The following is a 24,359-nucleotide window of genomic DNA, read 5'->3' on the forward strand; positions in this document are numbered from 1 at the left end:
GTTTGTATATCCACACGTGAATAAATACGTATACATACATATACACACATACATATCTTCACCTGTTGAAATATAAGAGGCCGCAACTAATAAAAAAATTCAAAATTTTATTGATTTATTATGATGCACCACACATTTGTTTTTTAACTGTTAGTTACGGCTTTTTGCATTTCAGATGACGATATATGAGTTTACCACCACCATTATAGCAAATGTTTAGTCATTGCACATTGGTTCTGTGAATAAAATAAACACAAGCTTGTGAAATTCAAAAATTAGCTCATTCAGCTTAGCTGAACTTTAATTTATTGCTAAATTGTATGTGCCTATACTTGGTGCATACATTTCTACGTATCTACGCCTATGTTAATAACAAGGTAGCATAGGTAAGTAAGCCATCCCATTAAATTGTAGCAGCATGAAGTGAAAGTTTCATGTGCCTATAAAATACCGTTAATTCTGATAATTTTTGCGAACTTGTTGCGGTTTTCTTGCATAACCGTTTTCGACCACAAGTGAGTTAAACTGGCCGGAAGAAATGGATTCTTTCTTTGAAGTTCGCAGGTCATTAGAGGTTGAAAAAGGCACTTCCGAGTAACAAAGAAAGTTAGGTTTTTTTTCCCTTAGAATCCGAATCTTTATTATAAACATGTACACTAACGGAAAAAAGAATTTGTACAGAGAACTTTTCACAATAAATGCAACAATTTATATTAAATTTTTTCCGCAAATTTTTTATAAAAATATGGCTTACATTGCAATAAAAAACATAAAAGTATTATTAGATTTCGTCTACAAAGAAACTTTTAGTTTTCATAAGGGAGGCTAATAACAGCTTGGGCCGTTAGGCTTAGGAACCATCATAGGGATAAAACAGCAGAACTTGTAGGTCGCGGTCCCCCTTTCTGTTACACCCAAAACATTTATATTACATTAAAAGTTACTCATCATGTACGTGCTGGTATATGGCGCAAAAGCATGGACTATGAAAACATCCGATTAGGCGGCTCTTGGAGTATTCGAGAGAAATAATTTGCGGTAGATTTACGTGCAGCGGATTGAAATACAACAGCTCAGCTGGTTTGGCCATGTCGTTCGAATGGTCACCAACGCTCCAGCTCTGAAAATATTCAACTTGGAACCCGCTGGTGGTAGCAAGAAGAGGAAGGCCTCAATGAAGAGTAGGCCAATGGCACGCCGTTCTTCAGATTTATACCTTCTACTGGGCGTGGCAAAAACCCAATACTGAAAATATACATATATTTATACGCTTTGCACTACGTTATGTGCGCTTTTAGGATCGTATATCTGCCTATGAGTCATGCCTATTGATGAACCTGAAATCCCTGCAGAAAAGGAGTATAATACTGCCTTTCGTTTTCGATGTGGTAATTGATGTTGGCTATCCCGTACTCATTGAGGATTTTTCTTAACATTCCTGCCAGCTCTTCGGTACTCCCAAGTTTTGCTTTGTCGACGTTTTTAAGGCTCCGTATGCACGCAGTGCTCCCATTACTAGAATCTTCATTGAGTTCAAAAGAATCTAGAGGTATGTTGAGATTGGATTAGGGTCTGATTTTATATTACCAGTAGTAAGTAGCGTACACTAACAATAGCTAGATCGATAATTCTCTCATAGCTATCTGAGAGAATTATATTTTTTGCTTTAAATACACATCTCATGAACGATCTTTTGGATTCTATAGGTCTTAATGGTAGAGATCTAAAAGTGTTCAAGTTGACTCAAGTTTTAATATAAAAACAATAGATATAGCTTACTATTATATAATTTATTATTATTTTTTTAATGTTATTTACTACAATTGCAATGGAAAGAAAACGTTCATGAGTTCTAAATAATTCTTAAATTTTACTAAGTGGATTTCTCCATAAAAAATTTCCATATTTTAACAAATTTTTTGTGAAAATGCCAACAAAATCTTTGTGATGCTTTAATTTTAATTTCACATTGCGCTACTATGTATCTATAATTAAGTTGAAACCACTGCGTCGTCGTTTGCCTGTGACAACAATTGCGGTTGCGTCTTCATGATTTGATTTTGATTCGACGCATAGCTATATTTTTGTTGACGCATCACTTGCATCTGCGTAATGCTATCCAATACCCAAAATGGAGTTACGTAGACTTTATCTTCGAGTGATTTGTGTGGATCGCCGAGTATATATTTAGCACGTTTGCGATGATCGACCACTTTGCCGCCACATAATTCAATAAGCTCTTTTAGATTTTCCTTTGAGATGGGACCACAACGCGACGATATGTAAAAGGCACCTAAATCCGTAAAGAGTTCACATTTGTAGGTATTGCCAAAAGCCTGACGCTCGGTGCGACAAATCTGTTTTATGTATGTAGATGAATGTAATGAAAATTTATTAAAATTACTTAAAAAAAGAAACATTTAAAAACATTTCGCTTCTTAATTTTGATTTACCTCGACGGCGCGCGAAAACACTCTCAACTCATATTCTTCCTCATTTAGCCAACAACCGGCTTTAAGTGAGTCTACTACCCATTTGTAATCGAGAATCCAGAGGCCACGTATTAGACCGCGCAGTAGATTCAGCGTTCGACGCGGTTCGTAACTCACCACATGCGTAGTATGGTCGTTAACACAGTGATTCAGTTGCAGGCCACCAAGAGTAGCGATTGCCTAAATATGGTAGTGAATTTATTGAGGATTAAGGATGAGTAAGTATATAAGGATGAAGTAAAAAGTATGAATGGTGCGATTTACTTTTTTGCACTAAAATATATGTAAGCATGTATGTATGTACATGTGTATGAGCTCGTGCATATTTTTATATTTATTTATGATAATCAATTAATGGTTATTAAGTGCGACTGATACTGATATTCAAATCGAAACAAATTCAAATGTATGTTTGTAATACGAGTACTTATTTACTGCTTGTAGGCACGCAACAACGAAACTATTATGAAATACATGAAAAGAATCGACCATCGGTGGAATATATGTATATAGATATATTAAATATTCAACATAAATTGTTCGTCTATAGAGTGTATCATAACTCTTGAACTTTCCTCTGAACTTGAGTGTGAGAAAAGTATGAAAAGTCTTCTGACTCGTACCACACACCAATGTAAACTTATTTAAAGCATTGCTCCAGGGTGAAATACAAATAAGTTTGGAAAATTGTACGGAACAATTAAAAATAAAAAAATTTATTTTAATTTAGATAGTTGATATCCATACTACGTAGATATAACTAGTTTTACAGCGGCATCAAAATGCAGTAGCGGATGAAAAAGCACCTATTTGTACTGACTTTAAATCAATGAAATTGTATTATTTTAGAAGTGAATATTTTTACGGTAAGTACAGACCATGAGAGCAGAAGTGACCTAACTCACTTTTTTCATAATTAACTTCTTAAAATCGTTTCAAATGTGATACATTTTAAAATAAATGTCGCTTATTCCTTAGTACGATGGTACTCTAAATAGCCTTGTACCTTAGAATAAAGGAATAAGTCACTTTTGTTTTAAAATTTATCACATTTTAGATTATTGTAAGTAGGTATGTAAGTGTGCAAAAAAATGGGTTAGGCCACTTCTGCTGCACGGCCTCCAAATCAGCTAGATACAATTATGCGTTTCTTATTGTTTAATTGAGGTGACACCCGGCTGTAAATAAAAAGATAGAATTGTGAAAAATAATAATTATTAATATAATCATTCCTACGGCATTTTTTAGTATGATTCTTTGCCATACTACCGTGCCAAATCGGTAATACTCTTTTTCTATTATATATTTCTACTTATGCGTAGTCCGATTTTTGTTAAATCAACGAAAATTCGATCACTAAATACGATTAGTATCGAACCTAGCAAGTATTTTTAATTACATCTTATGGACGGTCCCACGAACCGGATCGACCCAGATCTATACACATCTTGACAAGGATTGTCACTTCAAAAAACTGCGACATTTTATGCTGTTACAATAAAACAATAATCTTATTTACATTTGTTTTCCAATAAATAAAAAAAAAAAAATATTTAGCCGAACTTCGTGTTTTATACTTGGATTGGCCTGGAAAGAGTTAAGACTTCTAACATAATTCGGAAAAATGCACTCTCCAATAATTTATCGTTAACTGAGTGGAAGCTCGACCTATCTCGGCAGCCAGTTCGAAAACGCCCATTCAGAATTTGGTTGAAGGCCCTATTTTAGAATCTTATTAAGGAACACCCTATTTCAGAATTTGGTTAAGAACGCTTTTTCTCAGAATTCGGTTCAAAAGCGTCTTATCTCAGCTGAAAATACATTGAAAACGTGCTGAGATAGGGCGTTTTTCAATCGGCAGCTGAGTGAGATAGGGCGTCTTTCAATCAAATTTTGAGTTAGGGCGTTTTCGAACTGGCTTCCGAGATAGGTCGATCTTCTACTCCGGTATCGATATATTATTATATTAGTAACACTGGCATGAAACTAGTTTCGTTCCAAGTTCTGTAGATACCCCAAAAATAAAATATTTTTATGGTGTCGTCTTTTTTGGGTTTGCTATTAAATTGAATCAATCAAAATTCTTATTTATTGTTGTGATAAGCAAAAAAAAAACAACCGACTCAATGCTTATATATTTATGTACAAGTTTGGGAGTGAATTAATAACCCCCTACTTCTTTTGAAGTTGGTCCAAAACACTGAAAATCAAACGTTGACAGATGAACCGACCCGAGCGGGGCTTGGTAACCGCTACAACAACAACAAATGAAAATCAAAAAGTAAACAGCGTAAAATGAATTTTAAATAGACTCAAAGTAAATAGCTTAAAAATTTGCCAATGGGCTTGCCATACATGAATTTCTTATCACGAAAATTCAAATGCATATTGGTATCTACATATAAATATCTAGGTGCAAAATTTGCAAAAGGCGGCGTAGTATGTTTTATTCAACCTCATTTATCAATACGAGTCAGCTAATCTTATTTATATATGATCAATTTGGGATTGTATAAGGTAGTCAAACTATTTGTTTTCCGTAAATGTTGCTTTACTTCGCAAATGTAATTTTTAAATTTACTAGAACAGTTGCAGAATAGTTTTTTGGTGGGGTTGCAAGTGCCTGTCGAATGTAAGTCATGTTTCGAAAATTAAATGGCATTGCCTGAAATTTCCCTCCATTTTGTGCATTAATACGGGAGAAGAATCACTGTTTAGGCGACTTCTAACACCTAGCGCCTTAATGCATACTACAACCTCGATAAACCCGCGTTAAAATATGTTCACAGCTGCATGTGCAAAACTTTCATATACGAAATTTCGCATATGCACTTCTCAAGTGTCCCATAACGAAACTTATTAAGGTACAGCTTGACGCATCCTCCGGACAATTCTTCCCGATTTCATAAGCGGACTCTGCATGACTTACAACTAAACCATTGACCCCAGTGTCTACTCACATGTTTTTTTGTTGAATAAAATTTTTTTTTGTACAATTACACAACCTGGTCTGCCAGGGATGTATTTCTTTGATTCGACTTTTCAGATATTACTGCACAACAAAAAATGTAATTAGGAAAATTGTACAAAATTTCAAATTAATTACTATAACTGACTTAATTCACTGGTTTACAGCAAAAAAGTTCAATATATGCCACTATCCAATTCCTAGAAAGGATTGCTCGCTGATCCCGAAAATCGACTTAATTTTTTATTCTATGGATAAGTTCTAAGATGTTTTCAATTTACCGTTATTCAGCTTAAAACAAAAAGTGGTCACACTTAATCACGTATATCTGACGAACAAATTTAACAATCTTAATATGAAATACGGCAAATGAAAGCTAACAAAACAAATTAATTAATCATTCCAGTTTTTTTTTTGTTTTTTTGATGAAAATATGAAAAAACACTTTCACAGAAGAACAATTTAAAAAATAACAGGTTCTGTGTATTTGTGCTAAAGCCTGTTCTGTTAAAAAAAAAATCAAGTTACTAATGAAGAAAATCTATGGATAAATAAAGAAGTAATGAGGGATCAAATGAAAATGCGCCAAGTTTTTTTGTATGAAATAGTTGCGTTCCAGATGCTTCACGATTTGCAGGTTTTTCAGGAAGTCGTTCCAGGTGACCACCTCCCATAAGGTTTATTAATGGGGAAAACAGCTGTTCCTGCAAATCGTGAATTTCGTGAATATCGTGAAGCATCTGGAACGCAACTAATATGAGCATAAAAGCGTGGTCCGGCTTTATTGTTAGCTTTCATTTGTCGTATTTCATTTTCACCACCTTTTATTTTAAGTAAATAACGGTAATTTGAAAATATCTCGAAAACGTATCTATAGAATAAAAAAATTAACTGGATTTTTGCAATCAGCGTGTAATTCTACATGGAAAATGGATAGGGGCAACAAAAACCAAACACAAATTTGGATCAGTGTTATGTTCATAAGGAACTTTTTAAAAGCCATTTAAATTTTTGGGTCAAGCTCACTTCTCTTCTTTGTTCAATTGAAAAAAACTGAAATGGCGGTTCAATGGCTGTAGAGAAAAAACATTGATATTTTCATTGCATCGATGTTTTCCGATATCCCTAGTCCTGCACTCTCACTACAAATGTCATCGTATCGTGAATTCCCTTCCAGTTCTCGGTTTACGCAATGAGGCTGTTTTTTTCGAAGAACTAGAAAATCCAATATTAAAGCGAGTTTACAAATACGAATATGTATACGACAGCATAGGTAGCAGTGGCGAGTAGTCTTAAACTCAAAAGTTAGCACTCAGAGAGCAATCGGACGTCGTTTTGAAGTTTTAGTGGATTAAAACGATGAAGGCAAATATGATGGAATAAAATTAACTGAAATCCATTTAAAATACAGCGATCAAATTGTAACGACTGAATTGTAAATTTTACCATAGAAATAATAACTGTTACGATCTCCGGTTTTCTGGTGCTGCTAAATCAAATAAATGGCATTTTACTTGTATCACTACTATGTACTGTATTATGATTTGTATTAAGTAATGCCTCTTTACGTTTTTAGTAGAAATAAAAATTAGGGGAAAACTTTAAAATAACTGTTTAGTACTCGTATTTTGTAAAGGATAACTATTTAGAGGGATGATACAAAATACTGCTACTTTACTACATATCAAGTATAGCTACGGTGACCATCCGTTCTGTTTTTTGCAGGACCGTACTGTTTTTCAAAGGTCGGTCCTGCGTGGTTTTTCAAACCTGAAAAACCTGAAAATGTACTGATTTTTTCCAAGTGTCCTGCATTTGGCCCGCATTTTATTCGTTATTTTAAAATTATCGGACAATGGATGAATTTTTTCCGAAAAGTATTTTTTGGTACTTTTCGTGGCTTTTCTTAATATTTCATGAAAAAATCTGCCCAATCAACGTAAGCGACTTACAGCTCGAAGGGTGTTGATGTGCCTCTTACCAAAATATATAACTCGTGGCGACTTCAATGAAAATTATTAGTGCTACAGGCGACCATTTGAATTTTGTCGTCAAAGTCGAAAAAAGTGAGATTTTCAATCAAATACGCAGTTTTATTTGATTATTTTTTCATTAGTTTAAAAATTCGATAAAGAAGATATATCATTACAGTAAATTTTGAGCCAAAGATAATGAAAATCCGATTAGAAATGTAGATGCTATGAAGCACAATCTGCACAAATTATATATTTTGTAAAGGGCACATAAATATGTACTTGTCGTTTACGTCGATTTTTGACAAATAACTGCAAAAAGTACAAAAAAACAAAAAAAAGGTATTGTTTTCCTTTTGAACGACTCAAAATTTGCCTATAAAATAATCTTTTAAAGATTTTCACTTTTCGTGTAAGCTATTGTAATTATAATATGTTTTACTATACTTTTATAAATATTCATGTAAAAAAAGATTAATATCGTTGAAGAAAACGGAATTCGTTTTTAAAGTTTAGAATGTATTAAGAATTTAGAATCATAAATACTCCTTCGATAGTTTTATACTACGTAAATATATGTGGGCATATTTTTGAAAAATTGTCCTTAATTTTGAATCCATATTTATGGTCACCGTAAGTATAGCATATGTATTTCATTACAACAAGCTCTAAATTATATTTTAGATTTCTAAAATAATCACATAACTTAGGAGATGTGCAAATTAAATGTTTCAATGGCACTTGTAAAAAATAATAAGTTTGATTTTTTTTAGACATCGTTTTAGACATCTTTCCGAAAAATATAATTTTTTGAGGCTTTTTAACACCAATATGTATATGTTTACGTAAGCTGGCGGCGCAGTTTTAGGTTCGTAAGTGCTTTGCTATTTTTTTTAGTTTGATAGAAGGCAATCGTTCAAATGTAAACACAATGATTAAACAACAAAAAAGCGTTTTCCATACATATATGCTATATCGATTTATTTCTTCATTTAGTATGTATAGACGTTTGAAAATGTGAATGAATAACAGTGTTTTTTGTTTGTGTACTTTAAATAATGTACAATCGTCTCATACTCATTCAGAGAAAGTAATTTTTTCGATGCTTTTGGAATGAGCAACGTAATCTACAAGTTCAAATGAATAATATTCAAGAGGTTTTAACTACTTAAGAGCAATTTTACAGTAATTCAATAAAATGAGGAGCGAAGTTATATGGAAGTACAGGTTAAGCTTATTAAAGAAAATAAAAACAAAAATAAAACTTAAAATAAAATAAAATTTCAAATTTAAGCTAAGTAACACAATATCATTAAAATTCAACAAAATGTGTAGGGATACTAGTGAAAGGAACGCCAGCGCCAGCGCAATGGGGGAAAGGCATTTGGCAAAATTATTAAATACAAGGTTTATCGTTGTTTACGCACCTCACGTATCACTTTTATTTGCTCCCGGTGCATGTTGGTACACACAATATATGGCCATTTCTTATTGCTGGCGGGTGCACTTTTTGACGATTGCGTAGTCATACTACCCGTTGCTACTGCCACTGCATCTTTGGCTTTGTCTGGCCTGTTGCTCATTTGAGACTTTTTCACAACTTTCTCTTGAGGTTGATTCGTTATTGGAGGTAGTTTTTCCACTGTAGGCAGCGGCAATTTTGCATTTTCGTCCGGTACAAAAGAAGAAGCTGCAGCAGACGTTTGTGATAATATCGTTGAATTGGAAGGCGTGTTTAGGGCGATGTTCTCGTCAACTTCCATGTCTTGTTGCAGTTGTTTCTTGGCTGTAGTATCGGATGTTTTACTTGAAATTAAGCTCATGGATGATGCTTGTTTTGGTAGTGTTGTAGTTGTTGTAACAGCATTACATTGTAATGTAGTTTTCGTTGCATCCTTTGACTCATTCACTAATGCAGACTTTTGCGTTGCAGGTGCAACAACGACAGATTTTGTGGTAAGGCTCGGCGCCGATTCTTCCACTTTACTATCAACTGTCGTTGCAGTTTTTTTCAATTGCGTGGAAGACTGTGCGTTGAACCCTTCACCCTTTTCATTTTGGATCCACCCATTTGTTTGCGTAGCCACTAATTGCAGTGCACTCTTCGTTAGATCCGTTATGTGCGCCGGCGTGGTGGGTTTTATAATAACATTTGAACGCGACCTAGCATTTGCGACGATACTGTATCGTGGTTTCTGTGGGTTTTCTACTACTTTTGGTGTCATGGTGCGTCTGCGCTTTGCACTTGTTTCAGTTGTGCTCTTCTTTGCTGAAGTCGGGGGCGTAGCAGTTAAAATTAGCGCTGTATCGTTGGGTACAAATAACTTGCGCTTTTTAACAGTTTTAGGTGGAGAAATTGGGTTTGTCGGAGCAGGTGTTTTTGGCGCAGCTATTTCTGCGATTGTCTCGTCAATTTCTATGGCGCGCTTCGAAGCCGACGGCAAAGTATTTGTATTTGTCGGAGGTTGAACTATGTTTGGGTTCTTTTCAATAGAAACTAGCTCAGGTGCTATTGAGCGTCTTGCCGAATTGTTTATATTGTGTAAACGTTGTTGTATGATATCCATTGAAACATCGAAGAGTGTACGCCGCCGATTGGCACTGGGTAGACGGGTTGAATTGAAAATTATAGTTGAAGAGTGCTCTTCGATTAACGCACCAACTTCGACTTCCCTATTCTTTTCTTTGTCAGATAGTCTTTCCTTACTTTCGACAAGTGTGGTTGGTGTTAAAGCAAATTGTAGTAAATTTTCGTCCAGCACTTTTGGTGTTCCATCTACTTGTGCCAACGACTCCAACACATTCTCCTCTACTGGTTTTGGGGTATATAGAGTGCGTCGCTTTGTTGTTTTTGATTTTTCGGGTGATATTTCAGGAGTTTTATTCGTGTAAGTTGTGCGCCGTCTTATAATACGCTTTTTAATAACCGAGCCATTTATGGGACTTTTCGGACTGCTTAGCTTTTGTCTTGTAGTAGTTTGGTTCACACTCTTCTTTAAAGTGTTCTCACCATCCTCTTCGGGTATTGCACTAAATGTTGCTTGATTGGAATGTGAGATTAAATCTGGCGTGCTCGGCACAAGCGTACTGAGGCTCATGTTGACTGTGGTATGAATTGAACTTCGTCGACGCGTTACTCGACCAGGTGTAACGGTACCAGACGCCTGTAGTGAATAATCACTTCTACTCTGTGCCACAGGCACCTGAACACTGGAACGTCGTTGTATACAAGGTTTTTTTGGTGAAGGTATATTGGGATTTTTCTTCTTAGCCGATCTCTGTCCGGGCGATGGGAATTTTAAACATTTTCTAGACTCGCTTGTTATGTTAGTACGCTCGGACAAAGTGCCAGTACTTGAGGACTTCAGTGACATTGCTATTGATAAAGTTGTAGTATTTGTATCGCTTTGGATTTTTCTAGGCTGAAGGGGGGGTGTGAACGAGTTGCTTTCAATTCTGAAAATAAAATGAGATATTTTGCTACAGTTCATCTATACAGTATCGTTCAAAATTTATTGTAGGGGCAGTGAAAGCAATGTACGCTTACATCAAAAACCACTGAATTGAATTTTATACCTCTACACAGACATCGAATTTTTTGAAAATGTGTTCCTTTTGCAACGGAAATGGGCAGGTTTTCTGTGTATTTTCGGTTTATTACCAGTAATTTGCGAGGAATGTGAAACCATTAACTCTCTTATGAAATTGTAATGAATACTCATAAAGGACGAAAGAGTTCCTTGTCCTCAAATTTGGAGTCACTTTTTTATTGATAACTTAGAATGAAAGATTTTTAAATTATGTTTTAAATAAAAATTTCATTTTATAAACATTTTACTTTTGGGTCGCGTGACCTCAATCAAAACACCCATATCTATTTAAAAATCATATAAAGTTTTTTAAGAGTAAACAAACAATATTAAAAGGGTTTTAAGAGCATAATGTTGCTGACGATGGAATTATATATTCATAGCGTCAGTGGAGAAAGTAAAGTCGTGTTTTGGCCCACTTTGTTTGTGAATGTTTTTTTTAATAAACAGGTGTTCAATTATTAACATAAATATTTATGAGAGCTTTGAATGACCACTATCTTTGCTCTATTGTAACTATGTAGATTCGACTTCGAAAAGCTTTTAGCAGGTTTTAAGGTGATTAAAACGTTAATAACTGCAATAGGTATTTTGTTTCTTTTTAGAATTTGTTCATATGCATAAATCGTCGGCTGAGTGGAAGATCGCCCTACCTCAGCAAATGGTTGAATAACGCCCTATATCAGAATTTGGTTCAACTGCGTCCTATCTCAGCTGTCAGAAAACGCCATATCTCTATATATATTCAATATAACGGCAGCTGAGATAGGGCGTTTTTTGACATAATTGCTGACAGGGGACTTCTTAAACCAAATGCGGAAATAAACGTGTTTTAATCGTTTGCTGAGATAGCGCGATCTTCCACTCAGCCGTCGTTTTATAGCAGAAAATGTTAGCGCAAAATCGCGAAAACATTGGTGGTCATCTATCATTCTCTAAAAAAAACTAAATTTATTGAGTAAACTATAAACTGTATACTACTAAGGACTTACCTATTTAACAGCTGGGTAGCGGGTGACTCAGCCACATCTTTGGCTTTCGTTATCGATGTTGTTGACCCAGGTAAAGCATTTTTATCAGCAATAGGTGTGCTGTTGGCACCAGCTAGTTTTCTAAAGTATTGACTTATATCAGTCTGTTTATGATTGTGAATCAAAAAAGAAATGAAAAAAATACATAGTATTAATATCACTGCTTTCTTGTTGATAAGATTATACGTAAAATAACTATTCTATTTACCTGTTTCCTACTCGATTTTGGCGTATTATTCACAATCGACGAATTTTAGTAAGCGCTTCTGCTCCAGTCTTAGGTGTAGAGTCTTTTGTAGTACCCTGCCTGAGGCGAATACGTTTATTACATTCTGAATCCGGTTGCATAGACTTGTGACGCTACAAAAAATGATAAGATATAAACATTTATAAAATAATACATGTACATATCGCACGTTTAATAATAAGGGATTTAATTCAACAATTTACGTTTTTGGAGGTTTCCTCATACACTTAATACGCATTTATGGAGAATATCACACACATTAATAATATAGAGAACTATTTCAAAATTTAAAATAAAATTACTTTGCTTCGATCTAATTACACATAACAGTACGTTCACATTTAAATTCTAATCACTTTATACGATGTGTTGTACTTTAAAAAAAATGGTTCATACCTTAGGGAATTTTTTCAAATTTGCCCAACAGTGGGGCCTAAAATAATGAAAAATGATTTGCTTATATATTACAAATTAGCCGTAAATTACGATAATGTGAACATGCTTTAAGATTAATTTTTTAAAGTCAATTTCAATTTTAGTTACTTTCTCCAGTACATACAAATGTATATATACCCAATGCCACATATAATAGAAACGCCTTATTTTGGCCAGTTTTGGTTAAATTTCTTTTGTTTATTTAATATTTATTATTTTTGTATAAAAGTGTAGTTCAATATCTAACATAACCCATATAAATTCATGTTTCAAACTTTTTGCAAAAATTATAAAAGATCTCCACTTTTTGAATCAGATTTTTTAATTTTTTTAACCGACTTTTAGCCGATTAACGCCGAGTGTTGCGTTTATTTTTGATATTTTTTTTCTAACTGTATTACGCAGATTATCCATAAAAAATAATGTCAAATATACTTCGTATGGGAGAAAATGCGGAGAAAAAATTTCCAAAAATCAAAGCGAATTTTTAGCAACCTAAAACTTACACTTTATTATATAAAATTTACTAGGCTATGAAACTGCATACTCAAAAAAAATTCTAAATAATCCGATTAAAAAATTGAGAATTTAACAGAACTTTTATAGATTTTGGCATTTTGAAATGAATATTGTTGAGCTGCCTTAAAAATATAATATTTAATATAGCTTGTCACGATTGTATTAGAAATTAACAGCATACGTGTTCGAAGCATATTCTCCGCAACTTTGTCCATTTTTATAAAATCGGGTTCAAACAATAATAAATATTAACGTAAACAACAGAAATATAGCCAAATAAGGCGTTTACATTATTTTGGTCATGGGCGTACGTACGGATCTGACTAATCATGTCGTCTTAGACTTAAACTTTTCATGCCCGTGGATACAAAACTAAGCTGTTCAAATTAACGCTTTTTGTTTGTATTTATTTATGAGTACGTGCTATACCACTGTGATCTTAAGTGATCTTAGTGATATTATCAAATTTTAAATTTTGTTGTTGTTATTTTCTAGTTAGTTTTGCTTCCATTCGTCGTATTGCTCCAAAAGTAGGCGGGTTGCTGTGACAAACATTTAAAATTGTATGGCTTCGTGGAAGGTAAAAAGTAGTATCAATGCTATTTGTGCCAGAGAAAGTTTTTTGTCAATTTAAATTTAGTTATATATACATAGTACATATACACATATAATGATGAACAACAAACATTCATTAGATCTTTTATATTAAGACCCCTTTCAGACCCGTCAAGTCTTATTTCAAGACAGCTCGTTCGTAGGCGAAGGAGGTGAGAAGAGAGGGGAAGAGTACATTCGACAGACTTGAAAGCAAGTCTTGACGTGTCTGAAAGGGGTCTAATGACTATAAGGGACTAAATTTAGCCAGGAAAGCCATAAAGTTTTTTATATAAGGCAAAAAAATTTACACACAAAAAAAAGTTAAGCTAATTCGATTATCCAATACTAGTTTTACACTTTTCTTCGGTTAGGGAATTTTGCGTATACTCGATATTTACAGAACAAATAGGTCTCCTATGCAAAAACCTATTATAGCACAAGCAAACCCAATTGCATGAAGATTTGTGAAAGCACCCCTGTAATCTAAGTATACTACAGGTAACGAGGCAAATCAGCTGTGTATGCCTTTCCTAAAGCGACCATGCATGTATCTACATATACACATATATACATTTCCCAACTACTGCCACCAGGTTGGTCTACGGACGCAGCAGCAGATAAAAAGCGGCAAGAGAACAAGCTGACTTCTGACAGTTGACAATCGCTAGCGCTCTCGCTTTGTGTTGTATTCGATTGTTGTAGCTCGCTGAAGTTGGAGCAACAATTTGTGGAGCGCTCATCACTCAACAAAACAGCATATCGGCAAATCGTTTTCACTTTTTTCTTGTTGTTCAACGAAATGAGTTAATTGACTCAATTGTTTAGCTGCAAGATACAATATTTAACAGCTGCAATTCTTGGCAAATCGCGAAATAAATCTTGGAATTGATTGAAAAACGTCGACTTGGTGATTTCCCTAAGCTGCATTTACTTCTGAAGGCTATGAGCGCTTGGAACGTGGCATTTTCGTTTGAAAACAAGCAAGGTAAACCTTAATGGAAATACAGATGAATTTTACTGGGTAACACTCAAAATTCTATTTATAATCAAAATTTTGCAGTTTAGTGTATCTACAAAGTACCTAGTCAAGTTGAAACAAGAGCTTAATTGATAAAAAAATGTGTTTTTTTTTCATTTTACAGATAAGCAGAAATAGCTGCGTAATCTGCAGCGAAAATAATAGCTACGTACACAAGATAGCTAAGCTTAAGCAAAGCTGGGTGTATTACGCTTGTGTTAACATTGGCATTGAAGCGCACAGTTTCAGCTAGACAAAATGATTCCTGGCTATGGACCCGTCATGCAAGCCCTATTGGGCACGCTCTTCACATGGGGATTGACAGCTGCAGGCGCTGCTTGCGTTATATTCGTACGCGGTAACCAACGCAAATCGCTTGACGCCGCACTAGGCTTTGCAGCTGGCGTCATGGTCGCCGCCTCATTTTGGTCACTGTTGAATCCGGCCATTGAAATGGCTGAAAGTTCTCATCTCTATGGCGTTTACGCCTTTATGCCGGTTTCTGGTGGTTTTCTATTGGGTGCCATATTTGTTTACGGTTGTGATCGGCTGATGTCGTATCTGGGTCTGAACAGCACGAATATGATGATTTCAATGACACAAACAAATAAGGATAAAGCCGATATAGCTATTGATGATATGCGCAACAGTCAAGGTGTATTGGATCGCACTGCTGCCAAAAGTATGGATAGCTTCTCCGATTGCTTGAGCACACAACACGGCAATATTGAGACACGACGACGCAAGAAGAATAGTGCCACGGAGGTGGAAGCCCAACGTACATATATGACAGAATCCCAGCGCAATCTTGAGAATGCAGTGGCGCAGTGGAAGCGCATAATGTTACTGGTGGTTGCAATCACCGTGCACAACATACCCGAAGGTCTGGCTGTTGGTGTCAGCTTCGGTGCCATTGGCAGTACTGAGTCTTCCACATTTGAGGCAGCAAGAAATCTGGCAATTGGCATTGGTATACAAAACTTTCCAGAAGGTCTGGCTGTCAGTTTGCCATTACATGCGGCTGGGTTTAGTGTGGGGCGTGCATTATGGTATGGACAACTTTCCGGTATGGTGGAACCGATTTTCGGCATTTTGGGTGCAGTGGCAGTGACCTTTGCCAATCTCATACTACCTTACGCACTATCATTTGCGGCGGGCGCTATGATCTATATTGTAGCAGACGACATATTGCCCGAAGCACATGCGAGTGGCAATGGAACGATTGCCACTTGGGGCACGGTAGCTGGGTTCCTTATAATGATGTGCCTTGAAGTGACCCTATCCTGATGTTGCAACTACTGCCGTTGTTATATTTTTAATAACCAGATGTACAAAAGGAGAATGCAGAAAACAAGCTGTATATATTTTAAAGATGTACTAATTTAAATTTGTGTGTCCTGCGGCTATGTGTACACAAAATATGTGTATGTCATCGTTAGATTCGTAGGTTGTGTATATATATTTATATACATGTACATGTATGTATGTAAGTCTGTATGGCTGGCTTAAACTACTTAAATGTGAAATTTTCGATTCGGTTTGAATTGAGAAAGTTATTCAAGCACAATTTTTGTGAGAAAGGATTTTAGTAAGCTTAACAAAAATAGAAAAACCAAAAAACAGCAAATGCCACAGACGGCAGAAGACAACTGAGTATTACTTTTGTAAATATTTTAAAACTAAATATGTTTGTAAACTACTTGATTTTAGAAATCTCTTTTCAGCATAATGCTGCGAATAATTGATTGCTTTTATGGCATTATTTAACGTATCTCATAGGAATCCTGCTCAATAGCAGCAGCAGTAAAACTTAATTAGTTTTTAACTATCTTCTGTGTATGTTTGCAAGCCAAAAAAGTGTAAAAAACACTACGTAATTTAATAAACAATAAAAAAATACATTCAGCTAAAGTGAAGGTGTCATGTTTAATTGTACAAGTAGTTTGTATAAGTAGTAGCATTGAAATAGTGTACTAAACATTTGCCGCTGGTAGTACAGCATGTAGTAGGCAATCTATCAACTTGTATACACTTCAAAAACTGCAAACGGATGGTATACGCAAATGCCTATGATCTAACAACAATAACAACAACTACTTGTTAAGATAACTTAATTAAAGAATGATAAATTCAAAAATGTCACGATAATTTGTGATGTGTGCTGATAAAAGCGCCTACGTGCATTTGAATGTTTCTTAGATATCTTAACAAAAATATATAGATATATGGGTCATTTCCAAACGAAGTGCAATTTTTATGTCCCCACTTCTTAAATTTTTTATGGTGGTAAAAACGATAAATCCAAAACAGCATTATACGATCCAAATAATTCTGCTGTTTTATTATTGTAAGCCGTTTTGCTTTCTTTTGCGAACGGTACTTCTTGCATTGCAGTTAAAAAGCGCAAAATGTTGTTGATTGAATGACATAAGAATTAAAAGTAATTATTTTGTGTTTTTAAGTGAATCTATCATTGCACCATGGTAAGTACGGCGGAATATTTCCTGAATGTCACCCAGGTTTTTATGCAAAAAAAAAACTAAAAATAAGTTTATTACTTATGTCTGTTCACTTCTTAAGAAGTTTCAATTATATCCTTGTTTTTATATTTTCGTGAAATAATAATCTTAGAAAAAAAAAACAAAACGTGTATGGGAAATTGTTGCCGAAAAAAGATTAAACAAAAAGCCTGTCTCCCAAGAAAAACGACATGGAACCATGAAAAATGTTGATAAGAAGGTGGAGGCTTTTTCACAACATTAGCTTATCGCTTAGCTATCGGTTAGTAAAGTTTTTTCGAACAGTTTCTAAACTTATTTAATACTTTAACTTAAAATAAGAAAAAAATTTATAATTTTTAAAGAGCCTGAAAGCAGTTTCGTATTCTGCACATATTTTCACGTCGGCAAACGATATCAGAGGATAAATTTACCAATTTTAAAATATATATAAAATAATTTATATATATAAAAAATACTTGCCATGTACACTTTGTTTGGAAATTACTCATATACATATATATAAGGAAAGAACCTTTTAGTCATCAAGCGTTTATAATGTTTTGCACGCGGTTTTTTTCTACATTATCAAGATTTGCTAAAATGAGCTTATATGTATATTTATAATACTATACATACATTTATAAGTACACACATAGAGTTATGTGTGCACATGCGTTCAGCACTAATCCCGGTGAGACACTTGATTGATCTCACATAAAGTCAGTCTATAATTCATATAGGACTACTTTGGCCTTTTCAAATATTATTGTTTTATTATAGATTGCGTGCCATTTTTCTGTTAAATGTTAATTCTTGGACATAACTGTTTTTTTTTCAATGACTTCCAAGAACCCATTCAGACAATGAGAAAAGAAAAGTCAAGTATGTTCATACTTTTACCTAAATACCTGGCGATAAGTGTATGTATGCATATCTGTAAGTTTTACATAATTTCACAGTTTGAGTTTTTGATGGCACTGTGAAGCTGCGCTGTAGTCAAGTACCGGTGCTTGTAAAGTACTTATCTGAATTAACTAAAGATACAAACGCATACTCATTTGAAAGTTGTTATCTATCAACTAGGAACAGATATTGCTAAGTCAAAGGTAGGTGGCCGCTGTGGTGTAGTGGTTAGCAGTGTGCTATGCCATTCCGCAGGGCCAGGGTTCAAGACCGATTCAACCCAACATAAAAAAAAAATAAAAAACAAAAATAATAGCTTTCGCCCCCGGACTGGCAAGTGTATTCCGAGTGTATTTCTGCCATGAAAAACAGCTTCTCATAAAAATACAATCGCCGTTCGGCGTCGGCGTAATACAGTAGGTCCCTCCCCATCGGCGTAGCCAGAATGAAATTTAGGGGGGAGGGGCTCGACCCTATTAAGCTAGCATTTCAGGGTACTATTTTATATATATATAAGGAAAATTTGAAAGTTTGGGGGGGGGGCTCGAGCCGCCTACCTGGCTACGCCCATGTCCCTCCCCATTGTGTAAAAACATCAAGGCGCACGCCACAAATCGGAGGAGAAGCTCGGTCAATTAAGGTTGACGGCAGAGTCTTGCATTTTTATATTCTACTTTTTATAAAAAAAAAAATAAATTAATCAGAATAAATCGTAGGCATAGCTATTTTTTCCAGAATATAGAAATATTTGGCACTGTATTGTTAGTGGACATGAAACTACTTTAAATACTGGTACGTTACCCATCAAAAACTAAAAATCTAACAAATTTTACATAGCGCACTTTGCAGGTGGACTACTGTGATGTTTAAACAACCCAATTTTTTAACAAGAAATCATAAAATTTGTTTTGTACATTCATGTACTGGAAACAAAATCTAAATATGTACAACAAATACATGCTTAGAAAATTTAATACAAAATATATAATTTGAGATAAAGAGTATCTTTAAGAAGTTATTGCAGATTTTTGCGTTTTATGAATGCCCGAATGATATGAAAAACATTCTCACAAAACCATTTGAGGCTCGAAATTGGTGTTAAACTCTAGGTTCCTCCATTTGTGATATTAAGACGCATATCATAAAATGGGGGAAGAAGGTCGGCCTAAGGTAAGCGCCATTTTTTTTTAAGCAGATAACAAAAAGATTAACCCTTTTTTTGTAAGGACATAAAAAAAAAACTTTATGAAACATTTCCTCACGTATCTTAGAAATGCGTATTCGAAAGGTCGGAGAATTTATATTAAAGATTGCCGTTTTTTTCTACATTTGTCAGTGGAAATGCCCATAAGAATGGTATCACGTGTTGCCATTACAATCACACTATGCAATAATTTTTTTTTAATTGAAATTTCAGCTAAGTATTTCAAAAAAATTATTTCAATTTTAATTTCTGTGCAATTTTTTAAAACAACTGAAGTGCCTTTAGAAGGTTTAACTTAGGGTTAAAAAATAATAAGTTTCGCCTCCTTTAATAAAATATCACAGATATGTATGTAAGCATCAGATCTTCCCAATTTGATTAATTCCTTCATATATCTACAAGTAGCTCTGGACTACCTTTCATCGCTCGATTTAAGCTATTCTCGACTAACGTAAAATCATTATAGGTAAGCGATCATAAATTAATGGCGTTTTCTTTTCTACAAAAAATGGAATCTGGCAAAAGAAGAAAAATTTTGAAAACTTTGATTATAGGGGCCTTTTATAAGAAAAAAATAAGCATATTTCTGTTTCGCAAATTATTCAGCGACACTTGCTCACCAGCTAAGCATTTTTAGCAATGAAATTTCTGATTTAGCTGTCTGTGTTGTATTTAACCGAACAAAGGGTGGCGCGTTCCAAAATTATTTCAGAAAATATTAATTTCTTGTAGACGCTGCTTATTAAATGAAATTATTATTATGTTTTTGTTGCAAAGTGCAGTCAGTTGTCATGGAATAGTCAAGCTTACTAAGAACGCCAGAAACACGTTTTCCCAGAGATTAGTTTTAAAGCAATTATAACTGTAAGCGTATTTTCAGTTATAATAAAACCGTCATAACTCTAAGCTAGCATTTTATGCAGATAGTAATCAACTATGTTTGCATTTACTATTTCCATTGCGTTATATTAACTATGTATGTAATAAAATTCTAAATGCTTAGTAAACCTGTTACAAAATATACCTATATTTCTAATCAGTATATAGCTAACAATTGAGTGTTTGCGCGTTCACTTACCTTCATTTTGTCGTACAGTTCTGGATTTTCATAGCGATCTATATTCGATATGGGATATTCGTTCGGATCACAAATTATTCGCTTATTTTTGCAGGCTTCAACCCATAAAATCGAAACGACAGGTATATTCCAGTTTTTAGCTTTTTTGTATGTGGATAACAGACCATCTTTAAATATCACATGTGTTGTACCTCTGTAAAAGCGCAAATATTTTATTATTTTAAAAATTCATTTTTATATATGGATCAAAACTTTATACCTAAGAAGTTTGTGATTTACGCGTGCGCCTAATTGGGAAATTACTTTTTTTACACCTTCAGACCGATTATCTTCGCCGGTACGTACTTCTACATAAACCACAATGTCACGCATTAGCTCCTCGATCGAAGGTGGTGGAGGTGGTTGGCGTTCCTCTACACTGATAATATCTTGTTCTTCATGTGGTACGTCAAAGTTGGTATAAGCAGCGTTATTGGGATTTCTAATTGAGGAAATTTTGTGAGTTAATCATAAACGTTGGGAGTTCAGAAAATACTTACTTTAAAGCCCTCATTGCTCGCACGCGTACTGTGGCAGAAGGGCTATTGAGATCACGTTGTATGCGCGCCATTTGTGGATTCTGGTAGTTGTTGCGGGTGTCGTAGGCTCTTCCGTGAGAGTTCCTTCGACGTTGTTAAGGCTGGCTTGAGGAGCTATGTTGCTGTCAGATGATTTCGCCTCGGAATTTATTGCAGTTTTAGAAGAAGTTGCAACGGAGTTACTTTGGTTGCTTTCAAGTAACACCTCTTTGAAAGTTGCTGGTGGCGTTTCGGATATCAAGAGCTTTTGCTGTGAACGCATTACATCGGCGCTGCTCACATAGTCGCTCAATTCGCCTGTAAGCCGTTGTTGGATCACGCAATATGCGCGCGCATATTGGAAAGAAGTCACGGAAATAAAACGTAGAATAAAATATAAAAAATGCAATAACTTAGAAGCAACTATAAGTAAATTCCAAGAGATCAACAAATTTAGGAACTAAATTATTTTTCACAATTGCTTTTTTTCTTTTTGTTATCATTTGCGCTATGTCAGAAAATGACAGCGCGAATTTTTCGCAGTGTTACCATCTAGGTACCTCACATCCCCGATAACGCAACAAGCGGAGCGCACTCCACGCGTCACTCACCATTTATTATAAATAATTTAGTACACATGAAATTTGGAATTAGCCGCTTTTTGTTGTTTTATGTTTCAAAAGTAGAGGAAATTTTGAAATAAATTTTTTTTTAACAAATTGATATTAGATTCATGACAGTGGAATATTTTTAACTTACACAGGTTTTTTGCTTTCTCAGGCAAAGACTCTCTCTCGTCAGCTCCATGTACAAGAAAATTGAAATTTTCTATGGATCCTTGGGAAGAGCTACTGAGCCCACTGTCCTCATTAGATGGCACCAATGGCTGGTCAGGTTTGCTTGCAAAAATTTTCAACAATCGCTCATCCCGAATGCTTAATCGACGTTTATTTCGCACGGGCGAGTTCTCCACCATTTCAGTTTGTTTCACTTGGCTTTCTCGCAGTGGCTTCTTTTTCACCATACAATTATTTGTCGGCTGAATATCTCTTCGGGATTTTTCAAGCGCAGTTGCATAGGTTAGCTTTTGCCATGTCGGGGCTCTTGTCACAAACTTATCCATAGTAAATGTACTAGTAACTTTTGTTGACGCAATAAGCGCCAAACGCTGATAATCTTTCTATTATTTAATATTGCAATAGTTTTAAATTTCCAAAATGTACATTGTACACAAGAACTGCAATTTCGAATGCACCAGTATAAAATGCCTGACAAATTTTGAAAATGACAATCGAGCGTGAGTGGAATGTGGAATGCAAGTTGTCACTTTTTTGGAAACGTTTGGAAAGCAAAACTTTTAAAGCAACGCAAGGTTGCATTTGACAATTCAAAGTTGTAGCCGCAACAACAACAATAATAAGATATACTTGACAGCAAGTTCTGCATTTGAAAAAGCACTAAAACCAAAGAAAAATCGCGTTTTTTCTCAAAAAAACACCAAATTTTTTATTGGAGTATTTAAAAGACATTTTATACATAAAAAATTTTATTGTAGGTATGCCGATTCAAATTAATAAAAATTAATATGTCTAGCTCGGCGGTTTACTGTTACGGGATACCGGTGCTTTTTTAATATCATCATAATCATTACGAAACTTCCAATTGCTCTAAATTAAACTTCCACTTTTGTTGCAGATTTACAGTTATGGTGTCTTCTAGCTAAAAAAAGCAACAAAAAACGCGCCAAACACCAAACTCAAAAATTTTTGCGTTTTGAATTAATAAAAACTCAAAATTTAGTGCGAAAAGCACGAATTTGGCAACAGTGCTTGACAGACACTTTGCACTTTGCACAATCGTACAGTTCCATAAGACCCTGTCTCCATGGGAAAATACTGATGTCGAGACAACCAAGTCACAAAATATATTTCCAATGGAGACCGCCCATTTATCATGGGCTGTACACGATAACTCGAGCAAAATTTGGTAAGTGGGTTGCCCTTTATCCAAGGTGGGTTGGGATTGAAAATGGGCGAAATCGGGCAACAACCACGTTCACCTCCCAAGTTGAAATTTGAAGTAGAATTTTGGCATAAAATAGAACGGTTCCACAATTTTTGGAAAATGGGCGTTGCCCCACTCATTAATGATTAAATGCTGTATCTCTGTAGTCCCTTTACCTTTTCCNGTTCTCTGCCTAAATCAGTGATCGCTGTACTAACACATTCAAACGATTCAATGAGTGAGACTGAAACATACATGTGCTCAGAGAGCGCTCAGTGAGCTATGGCCTGCCGACCACTGGCCTAAATATTTTAAATGAAAAACTGCGAAATTTAGATTTTTTTGGAATTGTTTCTAACCCGAAATCAAATAATAGAGCCGATTCAAGTTTTCTGATTTATTTTTCGAAATTGCTCATCTTCAAAGCCTTGACATACATAATTTGTTATTTTTCATTGGAGTATTATGTGCTGAGAATTATATACTACATTTTTGGTAGTATAAACATAAAACCAAAGAGAACAACATTTAAAATGAAAAAATATATATATTTACAATGAAACTAAAAAATTACATTTTATATGTATTTAGAAATAAAAGCAATTTAGAAAGAGGAATATAAAGGTGACTTTTGTAGAACTTAAGCTATTTACTTTTGTGATATACTTATACGTATGCGAATAAATATTACTTTTGAACAGAAAAATTCCGTAAATTTTTTCTGAATTTTTCATTTATTTACGTACGAGTATTTTTTTTCAGTTGTTATATAATTACTTGTATGATTATTAATAAAGATGTTGTGATTTTCCACAACATTTAATATTTATTTTGTGAATATTTCTAGGACATATTTCAGTCTTTATTTTAGAAGCAAAAAATAGTAGAAGATACAAATACATACAAGTGGATAAGATATAGGGCTAAAGAAATGAAAAAATCAAAAAATTATGGCAATATTGTATACATTGTATTACACATACAAACATAGTTTATTACACTACAGCGCAACTTACAAATAAATAAATTTCTAATACCTAAATATTGCAGTTACATATTCATACATATACTATATATGTAAATGTAAATGCCGCGCGATTACAGGAAATTTATCCAATTCCGAAAAAAAATGAGTAATTGCCGCCAGTACTCAATTAAGACTGAGTACTGAGTAAAAAAAAAAATCATAAAGACGTTGCTCCACAGTGTGCCGTAAGATGAAAATTTATTTTAATTCCTTAT

General features: G+C 34.6%; 2 protein-coding genes across 2 annotated transcripts; one reads left to right on the forward strand and one right to left on the reverse strand.

Annotated features, from left to right (window-relative positions):
- Nucleotides 1–1,613: 1,613 nt before the first annotated feature.
- On the reverse strand, nt 1,614–22,390 carry LOC108372648 (uncharacterized). The gene is given in 11 exon segments (XM_017628380.1): nt 1,614–2,357; nt 2,454–2,672; nt 8,861–10,889; nt 12,016–12,158; nt 12,263–12,306; nt 12,309–12,414; nt 20,557–20,749; nt 20,816–21,037; nt 21,096–21,172; nt 21,175–21,431; nt 21,873–22,390. Coding segments are annotated over 11 exon segments (4,020 nt in total). The 5' UTR covers nt 22,237–22,390; the 3' UTR covers nt 1,614–1,991.
- On the forward strand, nt 14,463–17,151 carry Zip48C (Zinc/iron regulated transporter-related protein 48C). The gene is made up of 2 exons (XM_017628381.1): nt 14,463–14,837; nt 14,995–17,151. The coding sequence occupies exon 2, from the start codon at nt 15,129–15,131 to the stop codon at nt 16,155–16,157; it is 1,029 nt and encodes a 342-aa protein (XP_017483870.1). The 5' UTR covers nt 14,463–14,837; nt 14,995–15,128; the 3' UTR covers nt 16,158–17,151.
- Nucleotides 22,391–24,359: the final 1,969 nt, after the last annotated feature.

This window comes from Rhagoletis zephyria, unplaced genomic scaffold (assembly GCF_001687245.7).
Source record: "Rhagoletis zephyria isolate East Lansing unplaced genomic scaffold, Rhagoletis_zephyria_1.1 Rzeph_scaffold_05950, whole genome shotgun sequence".
Taxonomy (NCBI): Eukaryota; Metazoa; Arthropoda; class Insecta; order Diptera; family Tephritidae; genus Rhagoletis; species Rhagoletis zephyria.